The sequence below is a fragment of the Centruroides sculpturatus genome, unplaced genomic scaffold, assembly GCF_000671375.1.
Source record: "Centruroides sculpturatus isolate CEXI.00-Female unplaced genomic scaffold, Cexi_2.0 scaffold379, whole genome shotgun sequence".
In the NCBI taxonomy this organism is placed as follows: Eukaryota; Metazoa; Arthropoda; class Arachnida; order Scorpiones; family Buthidae; genus Centruroides; species Centruroides sculpturatus.
The window spans coordinates 580,348-595,293 of NW_019384620.1; the positions used below are offsets into that span (position 1 = coordinate 580,348).

General features: G+C 28.5%; 1 protein-coding gene across 5 annotated transcripts in view; it reads left to right on the plus strand.

Moving 5' to 3' along the window:
- Positions 1–14,946, plus strand: part of LOC111625447 (protein max-like) — a 126,945-nt gene that overhangs the window by 86,247 nt on the left and 25,752 nt on the right. For 3 of the 5 annotated variants that reach the window (XM_023368595.1, XM_023368596.1, XM_023368597.1), the window contains 2 exons: positions 11,066–11,189; positions 14,780–14,878. In XM_023368595.1, coding sequence (XP_023224363.1) covers positions 11,066–11,189; positions 14,780–14,878 — 223 coding nt within the window. The remainder of the gene's footprint in view (positions 1–11,065; positions 11,190–14,779; positions 14,879–14,946) is intronic. The other 2 variants (XM_023368598.1, XM_023368599.1) reach the window with 1 other exon arrangement.

A 14,946-nucleotide genomic window follows, 5' to 3' on the forward strand; every position in this document is an offset into this window, starting at 1 on the left:
GTTACAGAAATTACTTTGCTGTTTTGGTGGAAAAATTTAGTTTTATTTTGTAATCTGAAAGCATCTATGTATCTTGTTTTTTGATAGTTTTTAAATAAATAAATAAAACTATTCTATTTTTAGGAAAAAAAACATATAGGAGCTAATTTTTTGCATATTTTTCATAAAAATTAATTATACATCAAATATCAATGATAAAAAAAATTGGCAGGTTTTGGATGGTCGACCTGAAAAAAATTTGTCTGAGAAGGGAGTTAAATACTTGCAAATAAATATGACAGTGGTTCAGTTTTACTCTTAAATATTCTTTGATCCACTGTCTAATTTAGTAAAAACTTCATTTATAAAACCATATATTGAATTGCATTATTTGTGAAAAATATCAATATAACTTTTCTGCTAACTCTAAATTAATTGAATTTTTCTTGAATAAGCATGATAAACAACAAAATTTATTAAGAAACATTTCTAATATTTACTAATTTATGTAATATTATTTTATGTATTTAAGTTTTTGTATTGAAATGTCAATTTTGGTATGTCTTAAAAAATATACACAACAAATGAAACCCAATATTAAGCAAGTTGTGGGTGTATATTTGCTTATAATTGAAACTTAATGCCAATTATCCAATTTTATATTTTGTTGTAAAATTTTATGATTTATGACTTACGCATATTTACTAGTGATGTAACGAATATTCAGTTGCTATTCGGTATTCAGCCGAATACCGAATATTTAATTACTATTCGGCTGAATACCTAAAAACAGCAGTAAGAAATAACAAAAACACAGTAAATTAATCATTTTGGTACTTAGATTTAATGTTATCGGGTTAGTGTTGTTTGTTTATATTTATTTATAATGTTATATATATGTTTGGCATTGATGGCTGCAAATTTTGCATCAATAAGCTGCCTCGACTTGTTCGATTATGTTATCAACTCAATTTTTATTAAATTTCTTATGACTGCTGTTTATATATATGCTGTTTATTTTCACATTTTCACTTCGCGGTCCTTCTCTGTTCTTTTTCCGTTATTTACACAGTTAAGTCATTTCATTGTTATCCACATTTGATATCATAATTTATCACATACTGTCATGACGCTCTTGTCTGTCCACTACAGTTATCAAGAATTAACATGATTGGCGAAGCATAGTGACAGTGGGCCAATAGAGAGCAGGATCCTTGCCATAATGCAGTTTGCGCACCAATTTTTGTACGTGTGTTAATCAAGCCAAATATTTGGTATTCATTGCAACACTGATATTTACATCTACATTGAAATTTATTATAAGTAGATGTTTTTGTTTTAAAATTTAGTGTTGAGTATGTTTAAATTTTATACAGCTATTAAAGGTTGGAGACTTGATGATTGATTATATTACATATTTTTGAAATTATAAATTTAATAATAGAATAATTAGTTTAAATAATTTTCTCAAATAACCAATAGGTGGAGATATATGAGACAAGAAGCTTACAGTTATAGAATAATTATTATTAACTAGCTGCAAGGACCCGCTTTGCTGGGCAAAAAGTAACGATAGTGAAGATTAAGATAATTACATTATAGCCAATCTTACCCGTTTTCACAGAATGCAAGAATTAGGTCCCCCATTTCCAGACTAATTAGAGAATTTTTACATGAGTCTAAAAATATGTTCGATTTCCTGCAAAAACACAAAAAACCACCTGTAAATCTTGCATGCCGCTTTATATTAACACTTCCTTTGTTACTCAACACTTCCACTGTTAACACTTCTATTGTTGACACTTCCATTGTTACACATCTTCGAAGTCAACCACTTTCAACCCCCTATGCAAGNTTTCACATCAGTGAATATATTACAAAAAAATTTAGTTTATTTTATATTTAACTTATTGCCATTACTTTTTAATGCTTAATAATAAACGTAATTTTGTCATTAATTATTTTTAATTTATGTGTAGTTCTGTCCATGGCTGCATTGATTATAGAGAAAATAGAAAAAAAGATAGAATCTATTGTAGTCAGTTTCTTTAATTGTGATGTCTTCATGGTTATTTAAACCTTTTTCTACAAACACAATTCATGTGTGATGTGTAGTTTTGTCTGAAAAGTGAAATATAGGGACACACATGTCCATTTTTATATATATATAAAAGAGAATGTGTGTGTGTATATATATATATATAGATTATATATAGATGTTTAACTTTTTCAGTGTTTCTGTAACTAACAAGTAGTAATAACTATACCATAATTCTAAATTTATTTATTTAATACATATCTTTCTAATTTCAAAACTTGATTTTTTTTATTGGTCTATTTATTGACCATAAATAGAAAATTGTGCGAAATTTTTCAGTTGAAAGACAAACTGAGCTCTGGATTCTATTCTAAAATATTAATTTTGTGATGTTGCATTAAATCAGTAATAGCAATTAAATAAATTACCGTTAATTTATAAGGGTAAATTAAAAAGTACAGTAGAAACCCTTTTTAACATTTTTTAAGGAATAAATGAAAAAATATGTCAAATTGCAGAACATATAGGGTGGTTATAATTAAAGTTGCCCTACTGAGACCTGTTTTGAAATTAGAAAGTTTGAATTGTAAATAAATACATTTTCTTCAATATCATCACTGCTATTGGGCATAAAGTACTTCCTTTTGTGATTTACACCTGTTGCCATAATGTCTGGGATTGTAACTGGACAGGAATACCATATCTGGTCTATAGAAATCATACTGTATCTGGACTATGGAATCTACAGTGGACATTGAAAATTGAGTTGATATTGCATTACTTACTATGCCAATCTTGGATCCAGTGATGGTTGCCAAATTGCAAAAACTAGAATATGGTGTTCTCTCACTTCTACATGGTAGAAACAATGATCCCAATAATTTGTTGAACTTTCATAATTCTCCTGATTGTACTATATTTCATCCAAACATAAAATATGGTGGGTTTTTTTTAATGTTATTTGAGGTGAAAATTTATTGAAGGATTTTGTTTTTGATGCATTAAATCCCAAAAATATATAAAATTGAAAGATGTTAAATGTGATAATGTCATCACTGGTTTAGAAAGATTTGAAAGGACCAGTGAAAAATTACAATAAATCAGATAACATTAAATTGAGTTTCTACTATATATGCATATTACAAAATGCATATACAGTAGGCTGCAATTTGAAAAAATCATAGATCTATGAATTCCCACTGTCATTCATCTGTCCATCCGTCTATCTTTTTTTAATCTCGAGAACAGAATTAGATAGATGAAACTTGAGACCAGATATGGAAACCTTTGGAGCAGGAGCCCCCAATTAACTATATACAAATTTCTGAAGCAAATCAGAAGTCACATTATTATTATTATTATTATTTGTTTNGTTTCTATTATCTAATTTGTTGTGAAAAACACTACTTATATATGAATAAATAGATATTTTTTCTTATGCATAAATAGATTAGTTTTTTTATCAAAAAACTTTATTTACACGAGTACTATTTATTGTTGGCAAGAAAAAATTTTGTGGCTCTTTAAAAAATTTGAAATTTTGTAAATTGTAATTTTGGCTCTTCCGACTCAAAAGGTTGCCGACCCAAGTTAGGATAAGACGACAAACTTTTATAGTTCTAAATATTATTGTTGCTAGATTCTTTCCAACAGTGCCGTACTGTGTGAAGAAGCAATTGGCAACACTTTCATAATAAAATAATTATAATGGAATCATGGATGTTACTCATTTCAATATAATTGTCAAAATGAAGAAATAAGGTTCCAGTATTTTAGCTTTATTTAATAAAATAAATAAAGCTTAATGTCATCATCATATGCCCTTCCTTTAAGATCACAAAGCTTAAAGTTAGATACAGTTTTATGAGCTCATAATTTCATAATGAACTCTAATTTAATCAATAGTTAGGGGGTGCTATCTGACTCATGGCTGTTGGTGTGAAAATTTTTACTCTCTAGTGATTTGACTTATTTTTGCTTTTTTTCTTGAAAAATGTCAGCGTTTCAGGCTCAGAAAAGGAAAACTTTTTCGCCACTATCGCAAGACGGATCACCACGACATGTAAGAAAACAAATTGGAAGCGAGGAAAATGTCTCAGGTGAGTCAATGGAACAGTTGATCTTGTCTTATATAAGTGCCAAAAAGGAGATTAATGTTGAAGAAGGAATTTGACTTCTGTTAAAATTGCAAGCTTTTTCAAATAGTAAACTACAAGTACTTTTAGAGTGTTTAGATAGAATGCAAGTGTGGATTGAGAATATAGATACAGCATTGGTAGATGTTGAAACTAGACTCTGCTCTTGAAGTTGATAGAGAAAAAGGCTATGTTAAAAATGCCAAATTGAATACAGAAATAGATATAATATCCAATAATCTCCATGAAAAGTTAATGAGACTAGAAGATAAAGAAAGAAAGAATAACATTGTAATCTCAGGTTTAGAGGATAATGATAAAATGGATGATGGTTTAGTTAAGGTTCAAAACTTTTTAATGATAATTTAAAGATTACAGATGTCAATATTAAATATGCTTTTAGAGTTGGAAAATTTAAACCAAATATAAAAAGACTGATTATTTGTGAGTTTAATTTTGGAGACAAATTAAAAATTTATAAAAATATTAGTAATTTAAAAAGTTTAAATATATTTATTAATGATGATTATTTGCGGAATACCAGACTTATCAGAAACAAATTAAGGCTATATTGTAAAGAAATGCATTTAAAAGGAGCCAAGATTGTTAAATTACGATATAACAGATTATTCATAGATGACAAGATATTTGCATTTAATTACAATGGTGAAATCTTCCAAACAGGCAGAGAACAATGTTTTTTAGGAATATGGTTTATAATGACAAACAACATGATAACATAAAGTCAAAGATGACCAATATGAAGTCCAATATTTGAACAAAGATGATAACATGAAACTTCTTTTTTACAATATTGCAGGTTTACATAATAAATTCTGTTTCCCTAACTTCTGGAACTTGATATATAATATGGATATAATCTGTCTGGTGGAAACATGGCATACATCTTTGGCAATTGAATCAATTTTTTCTGATGACTATAAAATTTATCACTAAATATCTCACAGTTGTGAGGGACCTGGAAGACCCAGTGGAGGCTTACTTGTCGGACTCAGATCAAATGTAATCTTTAAGGTTAAATTGATATTTCAGACCCAGTTTATACTGATTTTACAACTAGACACTGAGGAGTTAATTAATATCCATCTTGTTGAGACCCTTGAGCTAGACCTAAGTCTACTGGTCTACAAATAATAACAAGTTGGCTTACAGAAATGGATTTATTTATAACTAACAATTGCTCGGCAAACAAAAGTTTCATATGACCTCCTCTGCGATGCTCCTTTTCTTTCTCATGTTCCGAGTACAAATAGCACGCTACCTTCCCTCTCCATCCCCTTATGTTAATGCATAACAAAGTTTACACAAAAAAATTTAATTAGCAAGGAAAGTTCGATGAGAACCATGAACTCATAGTAGTTCTGAACTTGAACAAGGATGTCAAACTGACAGTACCATGCGAAGACAAAATAATTGCTTATGACAATACCTCATACACTTCTACTTCCTTTATGAATCCCTTAACTCTGTTGTCTGCTAAACCACCTTGGATAGAATACGATATTAGTCCTTAGCCTTTTTCTGATATTTCGGACAGTTTCCTCCTTCCTCACACACGTGACTTCTTGATATCCCAACGATCACACCAACCAAGATGAATGGACGAAGAAAAAGAAAAGTCCCTTTCCATCTCTGGATCTTTTATTTATACCCCATGTCTTGCTGTCCCCACATGACCTTTTTAACAACCAATCAACAAACCCCCTTACACACACCTCTAAAAAGGTGGTTCAGAAAGAGAAAGTCACATGTCAACCATGAACAACAAACAAAAACAGACCAAAAAAAAGAAAAACCCAATACAATAATAAGCATAATAAAACTAACACAAAGCTATGTACTGTACAAATGGTATACAGTATAATATATATGTATATGTACAAAACCAATAACAACCAATAAGTGTCGGAACACTACAAGCTAATAGTGTCCTATATTCTGCCCAACAGTACTTATGACAATAATTTCAAAAATACTTTGTTGATTATAGAAGATTACTTGCTACATTGAACTAACTTGATTTTATGTTTAGATTTTAACACTACAATGGGACATCCTGATTATTTGTCATGTTTTACCAGTGATTGACAAATTGCTTTCAGTTTTGAACGTTTCTACAGTTAATAACAGAGGAAAAATTCTCTATCATTTTTGTGAGGATAATAGTTTAGTTTGTCTAAATGGTTTATTGACAGGATATAAAGAAGGTAATTTTACTTCCCATGCAATCAAGGGAGCCAGTGTAATTGATTTTGTAATAGTGTCACAAGAAATATACTCTTGTGTTATAAATGATTTCTGTGTTTTATCAGAGATAAGCTCAGACCACTCACCTGTTCTTTTAACAACTTCACTGATTTCATCCAAAGTTTCTAATAGTCAATTTTTTGGTAAACATGCAATATGGAGAGAGGAATCTAAATCTTCATTTGCTGTTACATTAGATAATGTTTTATCACAAGAATATGGAGGAAATCTCACATCTTATGATTTAGTAGAATGTATAGCAAAGGTGGCAATGTCTCTAAATTTAATTTATGATGTTGAATAATTAATATCTTTAAATGTAACCTGAAAATAATTAATATCTTTAAGCGTAAAAGTCCGTCAGATTATAATTCAAGAATTCCCTTGGAAAGCTGGTTCAATTTTTATGCTACTAAATTCTCCAAAGAACATTCTTTATATATTAATGGTGAACAATTGTCAATGGATGTGTATAAAGTGTTTCCAATAGAAATGGAATGGTTTACAGATTTTACACTGGAGTAGCTAAAAGGAGCTGTTAACTATTTTAAACCTGGATTCCATTTTATTAGAACAAAATATTTAATGTGTTTTTCAGAAAACTTTCTTTTTATGACATTAGAAGTTTTTAATGCTATTAAAAGAGATTTTACTTTCCCAGAAAAATGGATTGAATCTTTTATTATTCCAATATATAAAAAAAGGTGATGTGTATGACCCCAAAAATTATTGACCTCTATCTTTGGTTCCTGTAATCAGTAAACTGTTTGTCCTTATTAAATAAAAATTTAGAAGATTGGATTATTAAATATGATATTTTGTGTCAGGAGCAAGCAGGTTTTTGATCTGGCCAATTGTGTCAGGATCAAATATTTATTAAATGCATTGATAAAATTAAAATTGCAGAAAAAGAGAGGAAAACTGTATGCTGTTTTTGCAGATTTTAAATCTGCTTTTGAAACTGTTAATCACAAAGTTTTATAGTCTATTGGAAAGAATGGGCATGAATAAACAGTTTCTTGGCCTTATAATTGATATATATATCAATTATACATACCAAAGTTACTGCAAGAGTAAAGATATTAGCCAGAATGACTGATTCATTTGGTAATGACATTTGAGTTTTGCAGGGTGAAATTCTGAGCCCATTACTTTTTAATTTGTATGTTAATGATCTGCTAGTTCAACTTGCTAAATCTGACTTAACTGGATTTTTCTCTCTGATCAAGTTGAGTTACATGTATTAATGTATGCTGATGACACTGTATTTCTGGAGTAATTTTGCTGTGACTATGTATTAACTATAAATGTTTTTAAAACAAAAGTAATGATATTCAAGAAGGTGGCAGATAATCACCCAGAAAGAGATGGTTTTTTTTAATATTCAGCCTTTACAGGATGTTTCAAATTATATATACTTGAGAGTATTATTTTTGTCTTCTGGACAATTTTTACAGGCCAAAAATTATAATATACCTGATAAGTTCGAGCATCACAACACAGTTATGCAATCCATTGCTTTCTTGGAACCAGATAAAGCAACGTGTTTGTAGCATAACGAGCCATCTGGCATAGCATGATAATAAATTCCAGGCTCAATTGCATTGTAGATGTCATCTGGAGAAAACTTCTCCAGAAGTTCAAGCAATTTGGTGTTTTTCCATTCATCTGCACTTGCAGCATTGGCACTTTCCTTCTCACCATGAGCTTTCTTAAATTTGATTTCATGCATTAATTTCCATTGAGATAACCAACCATCTGTTGCTTTGAAATCGTGGTGATTCAGCTTCTTAGTGTGAGATCCGGAAGGCCCTAGGCCTCATTTAATAATTTTTATTNACAGGAATACCATATCTGGTCTATAGAAATCATACTGTATCTGGACTATGGAATCTACAGTGGACATTGAAAATTGAGTTGATATTGCATTACTTACTATGCCAATCTTGGATCCAGTGATGGTTGCCAAATTGCAAAAACTAGAATATGGTGTTCTCTCACTTCTACATGGTAGAAACAATGATCCCAATAATTTGTTGAACTTTCATAATTCTCCTGATTGTACTATATTTCATCCAAACATAAAATATGGTGGGTTTTTTTTTAATGTTATTTGAGGTGAAAATTTATTGAAGGATTTTGTTTTTGATGCATTAAATCCCAAAAATATATAAAATTGAAAGATGTTAAATGTGATAATGTCATCACTGGTTTAGAAAGATTTGAAAGGACCAGTGAAAAATTACAATAAATCAGATAACATTAAATTGAGTTTCTACTATATATGCATATTACAAAATGCATATACAGTAGGCTGCAATTTGAAAAAATCATAGATCTATGAATTCCCACTGTCATTCATCTGTCCATCCGTCTATCTTTTTTTAATCTCGAGAACAGAATTAGATAGATGAAACTTGAGACCAGATATGGAAACCTTTGGAGCAGGAGCCCCCAATTAACTATATACAAATTTCTGAAGCAAATCAGAAGTCACATTATTATTATTATTATTTTTTTTTTTTCCAATTAAAACATTTCACTTGAAAGGAGTTAGATAGGTGACCAGCATGACTCTGTTGCTAACAGGAAAAATATGATGTACAGGGGCAAGCCACTACTAATTTGATGTGGAAAGCATATTTTTTAAATGAAATAAATTAAAAATATTAAAAATTGCAGCCTGGCATTGTGACGATGTCACAATAAATAATTGCTTGTTTCCTTTACCTGGCTGTTTGTTAAGCCATTTAATACATTACTTTTTTTGTAATTAAGGATATTTAATCTGCTAGAAATAACAAAAAGCAATCTATCTGCTTTCTTAAATAGAACATTGACTCAATTAATAATATATACAGTACTAGTATTGAGATTGAAAATAGCCTGGATAATCTTCATGGGTTATATTTATTTTATCATTTTGGAATTTTCTCCATATTGTATTAACATTCATTAGTGAATTTGAAAAAATATCACCACTTCAGAACCAAACTAAGTACAACCTACTAACAAAATGTCCTTTTTTAACATTTAGTATTATACACAAATTGCATTTACTTTTTAGTTTGCACTTGTATTTTGTTTCTAATATAACATTGCATGTTCAGAGTTAATTTGGTTGTCAGAAGGATTTCCTCCTGAGTTACTTTACTTTTACCATTTATATGAAGAATGAGGGCACAATTCTCAAATAGAAAAATCTCTTGCAAAAATTCTGGACATACCATTATGTTATCAAAGTATATTATCATACTGCTATTAAAATTTGATGTTAATTATTTTATTTTTTTCCAAAAATTTTTTGAAAATTATTTTTGTCGGGATAACAATTATATTTACGAGAGTACTGTCTATTGGAGATTATGACAAAATGGATTACAATCATTCTTAAAATGTAGACTAATTTTTCATTTAAATTTAACAAAAATATAAATCCTGATTTTTAGTTTTTTGTTTGCATAGTTCAAACACAAAGGACTTACTGTATAACACACCTCAAAAACCTCCAGGTGCCCAGTGACAAAATTCATGGTAAACAAACATTTTCAGGCTCACAAGTTAAAGCTTGGAAGGGGTTGAAAACATTTGTTAACCTGTAAATTTTGTTGCTGGGCACCCAGAGGTTTATGAGGAGTGTTATATTTTTGTTTATGTGAATGAGTTGTAGTAATTTTGTCTTTTGGTTGGTAGATTCTGGGAGATTTGAGCCTTCCAGGTTACATTTTGTAATCTGGGAGAGACCTCTCTATACACAACAAATTGCAAGAGAGGTGGCAACTCTATACTACATGTCTCTGTACTTTCAGTTGCACTCAAGAGCTTTTAATTATTTACTATAATTTTTTGATCTTTTGCTCCACCCAACAAAAATAAATTATAATTTTCATTAATATGGAAGTATAGAGAGCCATGATCTATCCACTTTTTTGGCCTATAGTTGAAGATAATTGAACTTAGCATACCTATATAGTAGTAATAATCTATAAAACTGATTCTTTTATTTTACATTTTATATAATAACAATTTTTTGTATCTTATAATTTATATAAGGTAGTCATAAAAATGTTTTAATTTTTAAAATGATGTATATACAAAATACTATTTGATAAAGTTTATTGAAATTACTCATTAGTAATAAGAATATAATCAAGAAGTAAGTATTTCATTTTTTTATTTATTTTGTTTTACTCTTTCTTTTCAAACTTAAATTGAAATTGGATCAAAATTTTTGTTTACTTGAAGTAGTTGCATAAACTTCTTAATTTTGTTGGAAGTTTTACCAAAGTATTTTTGAAAAAGTAGCCAGTGATTCAAATATAAAGTATAAGGCATTTAATTACATATAAAATGTCATAAATTGTATATTTGGTAATGAAAATTTTGAATGGTTTACAATTAAAAAAATAGATTTTAACTATTTATTGTTAAAAATTAATATAATTAATTATATATTTAATAAATGTAATAATTATTTACATTTGTGATGTGTATATAACTTTCATTATTTTCTAAATTTATTAATTATATTGAAATTAGAAGAACATTGACTTTTATATTAAATATTTGTGTTGATGATTAAATTTAAATTAGAACTAGTTTAGTTTTAAATAACTGTTTTTAGTTGTGCCTATTATTTTGCTAGGCTTCTCGAGCCCAAATATTGAAAAAAGCAGCAGAGTACATTCAGTTTATGAGAAGGAAAAACTCTGCTCATCAACAAGATATTGATGATCTAAAGAAACAAAATAAATACTTAGAAGAACAAAGTGAGTATTTTTATTTTGAAATTTCATTAAGTATTTATTTGACTTAATAAGTAAATTCTTAAGCAGAAATTTAAAAATTATTTGATACTATGGAATTAAAGTAAGGTTACTTTTAATTTTTTAATTTTAATGTTTTTAAATATCAGATTTCCTTTTATAGATACATACTTAACTTTATTATTGTGTGAATCTCAAGTACAGATACATACAACACATACACATACATTATTGCTTATTTTATTTATTTATACAAATACAATATAGGATAAGTTTCATGGCATAGTAGTACAGAAAGTTAAAAATACACTTTTATTATAAACTAGCAGTTGAGCTTGGCGTTGCTTAGACAAAAAGTAACGATAGCAAAGATTAAGATTATTAGATTATAGCTGATCTTACCCATTTTCACCGAGTGCAGGAATTAGGTCTCCTCTCTTACGAGACAAAGTAGAAAATTTTTAGATATCTGCTTACCACACTGGGATAACGATAATTAAGATTCACAGCAACCACTAACCAGTGCATAGTACCACTAAGTGATGAATAACAAACATTTTCATAACCCCTTCTGGGTTCTTCTTCATGTTTACTAAATTCGAAAAATAAGCTGGATCTTCCTAAATCATTCAGAAATATAAATTCAAACATAAAATCGAACATTAAGACAAAGAGTTCTAATAAAGCGAATGTATGTGCATGCACTCCCCATGTCAACTTTATATACAATGGAACACTAAATATTGTTGAGAATTCTTAGAAAGGTCTAAAAATATGTTCAATTTCCTGCATAAATGCAAAAAAGACATTTAAAATAGTATACAGTAGAAGCCAAATTCTTCAGAGTAATCCTTAACCCTCTCTTTCTCTCTCTCTCTCTCTCTCTTCTGTGGTGAAGGAACTTCGAAAAATCCCTTCTTAGTGTATGTTCTCTTGACATACCCTAACTGTGTACCAAATTTCAACTTTCAACTCCTAACCATTTGGGCTCTGCGCTTATTATTATCATTATCAACCCAGCTCGATTATATTATATGTAGAATATGATAATGATAGTGATGATGACTGCTTGGAATAATATAAATACAAAAGCATAAATAATTAATTTATTTTGACAAAGATTTTAAAGGAAGAAATTTTTAATATAAATTTTTAAAATTATATATTCTATTTCCACGAAAAAATAAAAAATAAATGCAAAGTAACACAATACAAAATAGATATGTATGATGACTATCTGAGTTGTTTTTACAGGAATTTTTTTTTTTTTTCAGTTCTAGAATTTAATCACTAGTTAATTTGTTTTTCAATTTATTATTCAGATTTTAGGAAATATATTTTGTATTATCAAAAAGTCTCATTAGTATAATTTGCAAAAAAAAAAATTTTTTTTGAGCAATGCTTTCATTTTTTTTATAATGATCATCCATGAAAATTTATATTACTTTCAGTTTAAATTATTTAAATATATTTTTACTTATGTATTCTTAAATTTAAAAAAAACAATAAAATATAACACTATTTAAACTAAATTATTGTGATAACCTAACCAGTTATTTAAATGTTAGGGCTTTTCACATCAGTGAATATATTACAAAAAAATTTAGTTTATTTTATATTTAACTTATTGCCATTACTTTTTAATGCTTAATAATAAACGTAATTTTGTCATTAATTATTTTTAATTTATGTGTAGTTCTGTCCATGGCTGCATTGATTATAGAGAAAATAGAAAAAAAGATAGAATCTATTGTAGTCAGTTTCTTTAATTGTGATGTCTTCATGGTTATTTAAACCTTTTTATGTATACATATATTTTTTATTATTATTTTTATAAAAAACACCAACTGGAAAAGGATTCCAAAAGAGTTTGAAATGCATTTTGGGTGTATTGTATATTTTTTAGATTCAATTATTGTAAAAACTTTTATTGTATTGTAAATTTAGATATAAAATAAGCTAAATTTTTTGTAATATCATATTCATTGGTGTGATAAGCCCTAAAATTTAAATAACTGATTAGGTTATCACAATAATTTAATGTAACTAAGGGCAAAAGCAATGAACAAAACTATTTAAACTATTCATTGTTATTATATGTGTATAAATTATAATGATTTATTTTTATGAAAAAAGACAAAATCTTAGAGCTTTAATAAACACCTCTAAAAATATCAAAGCTGACAGGAAAATATAAAATCAATTTAAAAAACCAATAATACAAAAACGAAAATAATTTAATGCAATAATTAAAAAGAATATAAAAATTTGTAACATAGTTTTAAAATTCTTTAAAATTAATAAATAATAGGTGTTTTCTAATTATTCTTTGATAAAATGATAATTGAGTAATGGATATCAGTGTGATTTGCAGTTACTAGGTAACAGGTCTAGTACCACAGAATAAACATTTAAACCGGTGTTTCCCAAATTTTTTCAGACTACTGTTTCTTTTAGTCTGTATATTTCATTAGCATTCATATGAAATCAGTAAAAAATAATAAATTGAAATAAAATTTTAAGAACTTTATAATTTATAGCCAAAAAAATAATTTTCCAAAATTGTCTTAAAATACTTTACTTAATATAAAAATAATTAATGTGAAGGATGGGTCTGATGCAGTGAGAATAATTTTTTTGCATCCAATTCTGTTAATTTAATAAGTAGCATCCTTAAATCATCATGTTCAACTATTGAGTTAGGACAGGGGTCGGCAAACTGCGGCTCGCGAGCCACATGCGGCTCTTTGGATGTGAAGCTGCGGCTCTTTAGTTCCATACGCAAATATTTATTTTATCAAAAAAAAAAACATTTAAAAATCGTTCTGAATCGATTAACGAGGATTAGGCACCGATTCTATCTCTCAGCCACTTGTACTCTCTTTTCACCGCACCCCTCCCCCGTGACACGCGTCGTCACTGTCTTCAGTCCTTCAGAAGCTCTTGAATGACGCCGTCGTCGGATGTTTCTATTATCTAATTTGTTGTGAAAAACACTACTTATATATGAATAAATAGATATTTTTTCTTATGCATAAATAGATTAGTTTTTTTATCAAAAAACTTTATTTACACGAGTACTATTTATTGTTGGCAAGAAAAAATTTTGTGGCTCTTTAAAAAATTTGAAATTTTGTAAATTGTAATTTTGGCTCTTCCGACTCAAAAGGTTGCCGACCCGAGTTAGGATAAGACGACAAACTTTTATAGTTCTAAATATTATTGTTGCTAGATTCTTTCCAACAGTGCCGTACTGTGTGAAGAAGCAATTGGCAACACTTTCATAATAAAATAATTATAATGGAATCATGGATGTTACTCATTTCAATATAATTGTCAAAATGAAGAAATAAGGTTCCAGTATTTTAGCTTTATTTAATAAAATAAATAAAGCTTAATGTCATCATCATATGCCCTTCCTTTAAGATCACAAAGCTTAAAGTTAGATACAGTTTTATGAGCTCATAATTTCATAATGAACTCTAATTTAATCAATAGTTAGGGGGTGCTATCTGACTCATGGCTGTTGGTGTGAAAATTTTTACTCTCTAGTGATTTGACTTATTTTTGCTTTTTTTCTTGAAAAATGTCAGCGTTTCAGGCTCAGAAAAGGAAAACTTTTTCGCCACTATCGCAAGACGGATCACCACGACATGTAAGAAAACAAATTGGAAGCGAGGAAAATGTCTCAGGTGAGTCAATGGAACAGTTGATCTTGTCTTATATAAGTGCCAAAAAGGAGATTAATGTTGAAGAAGGA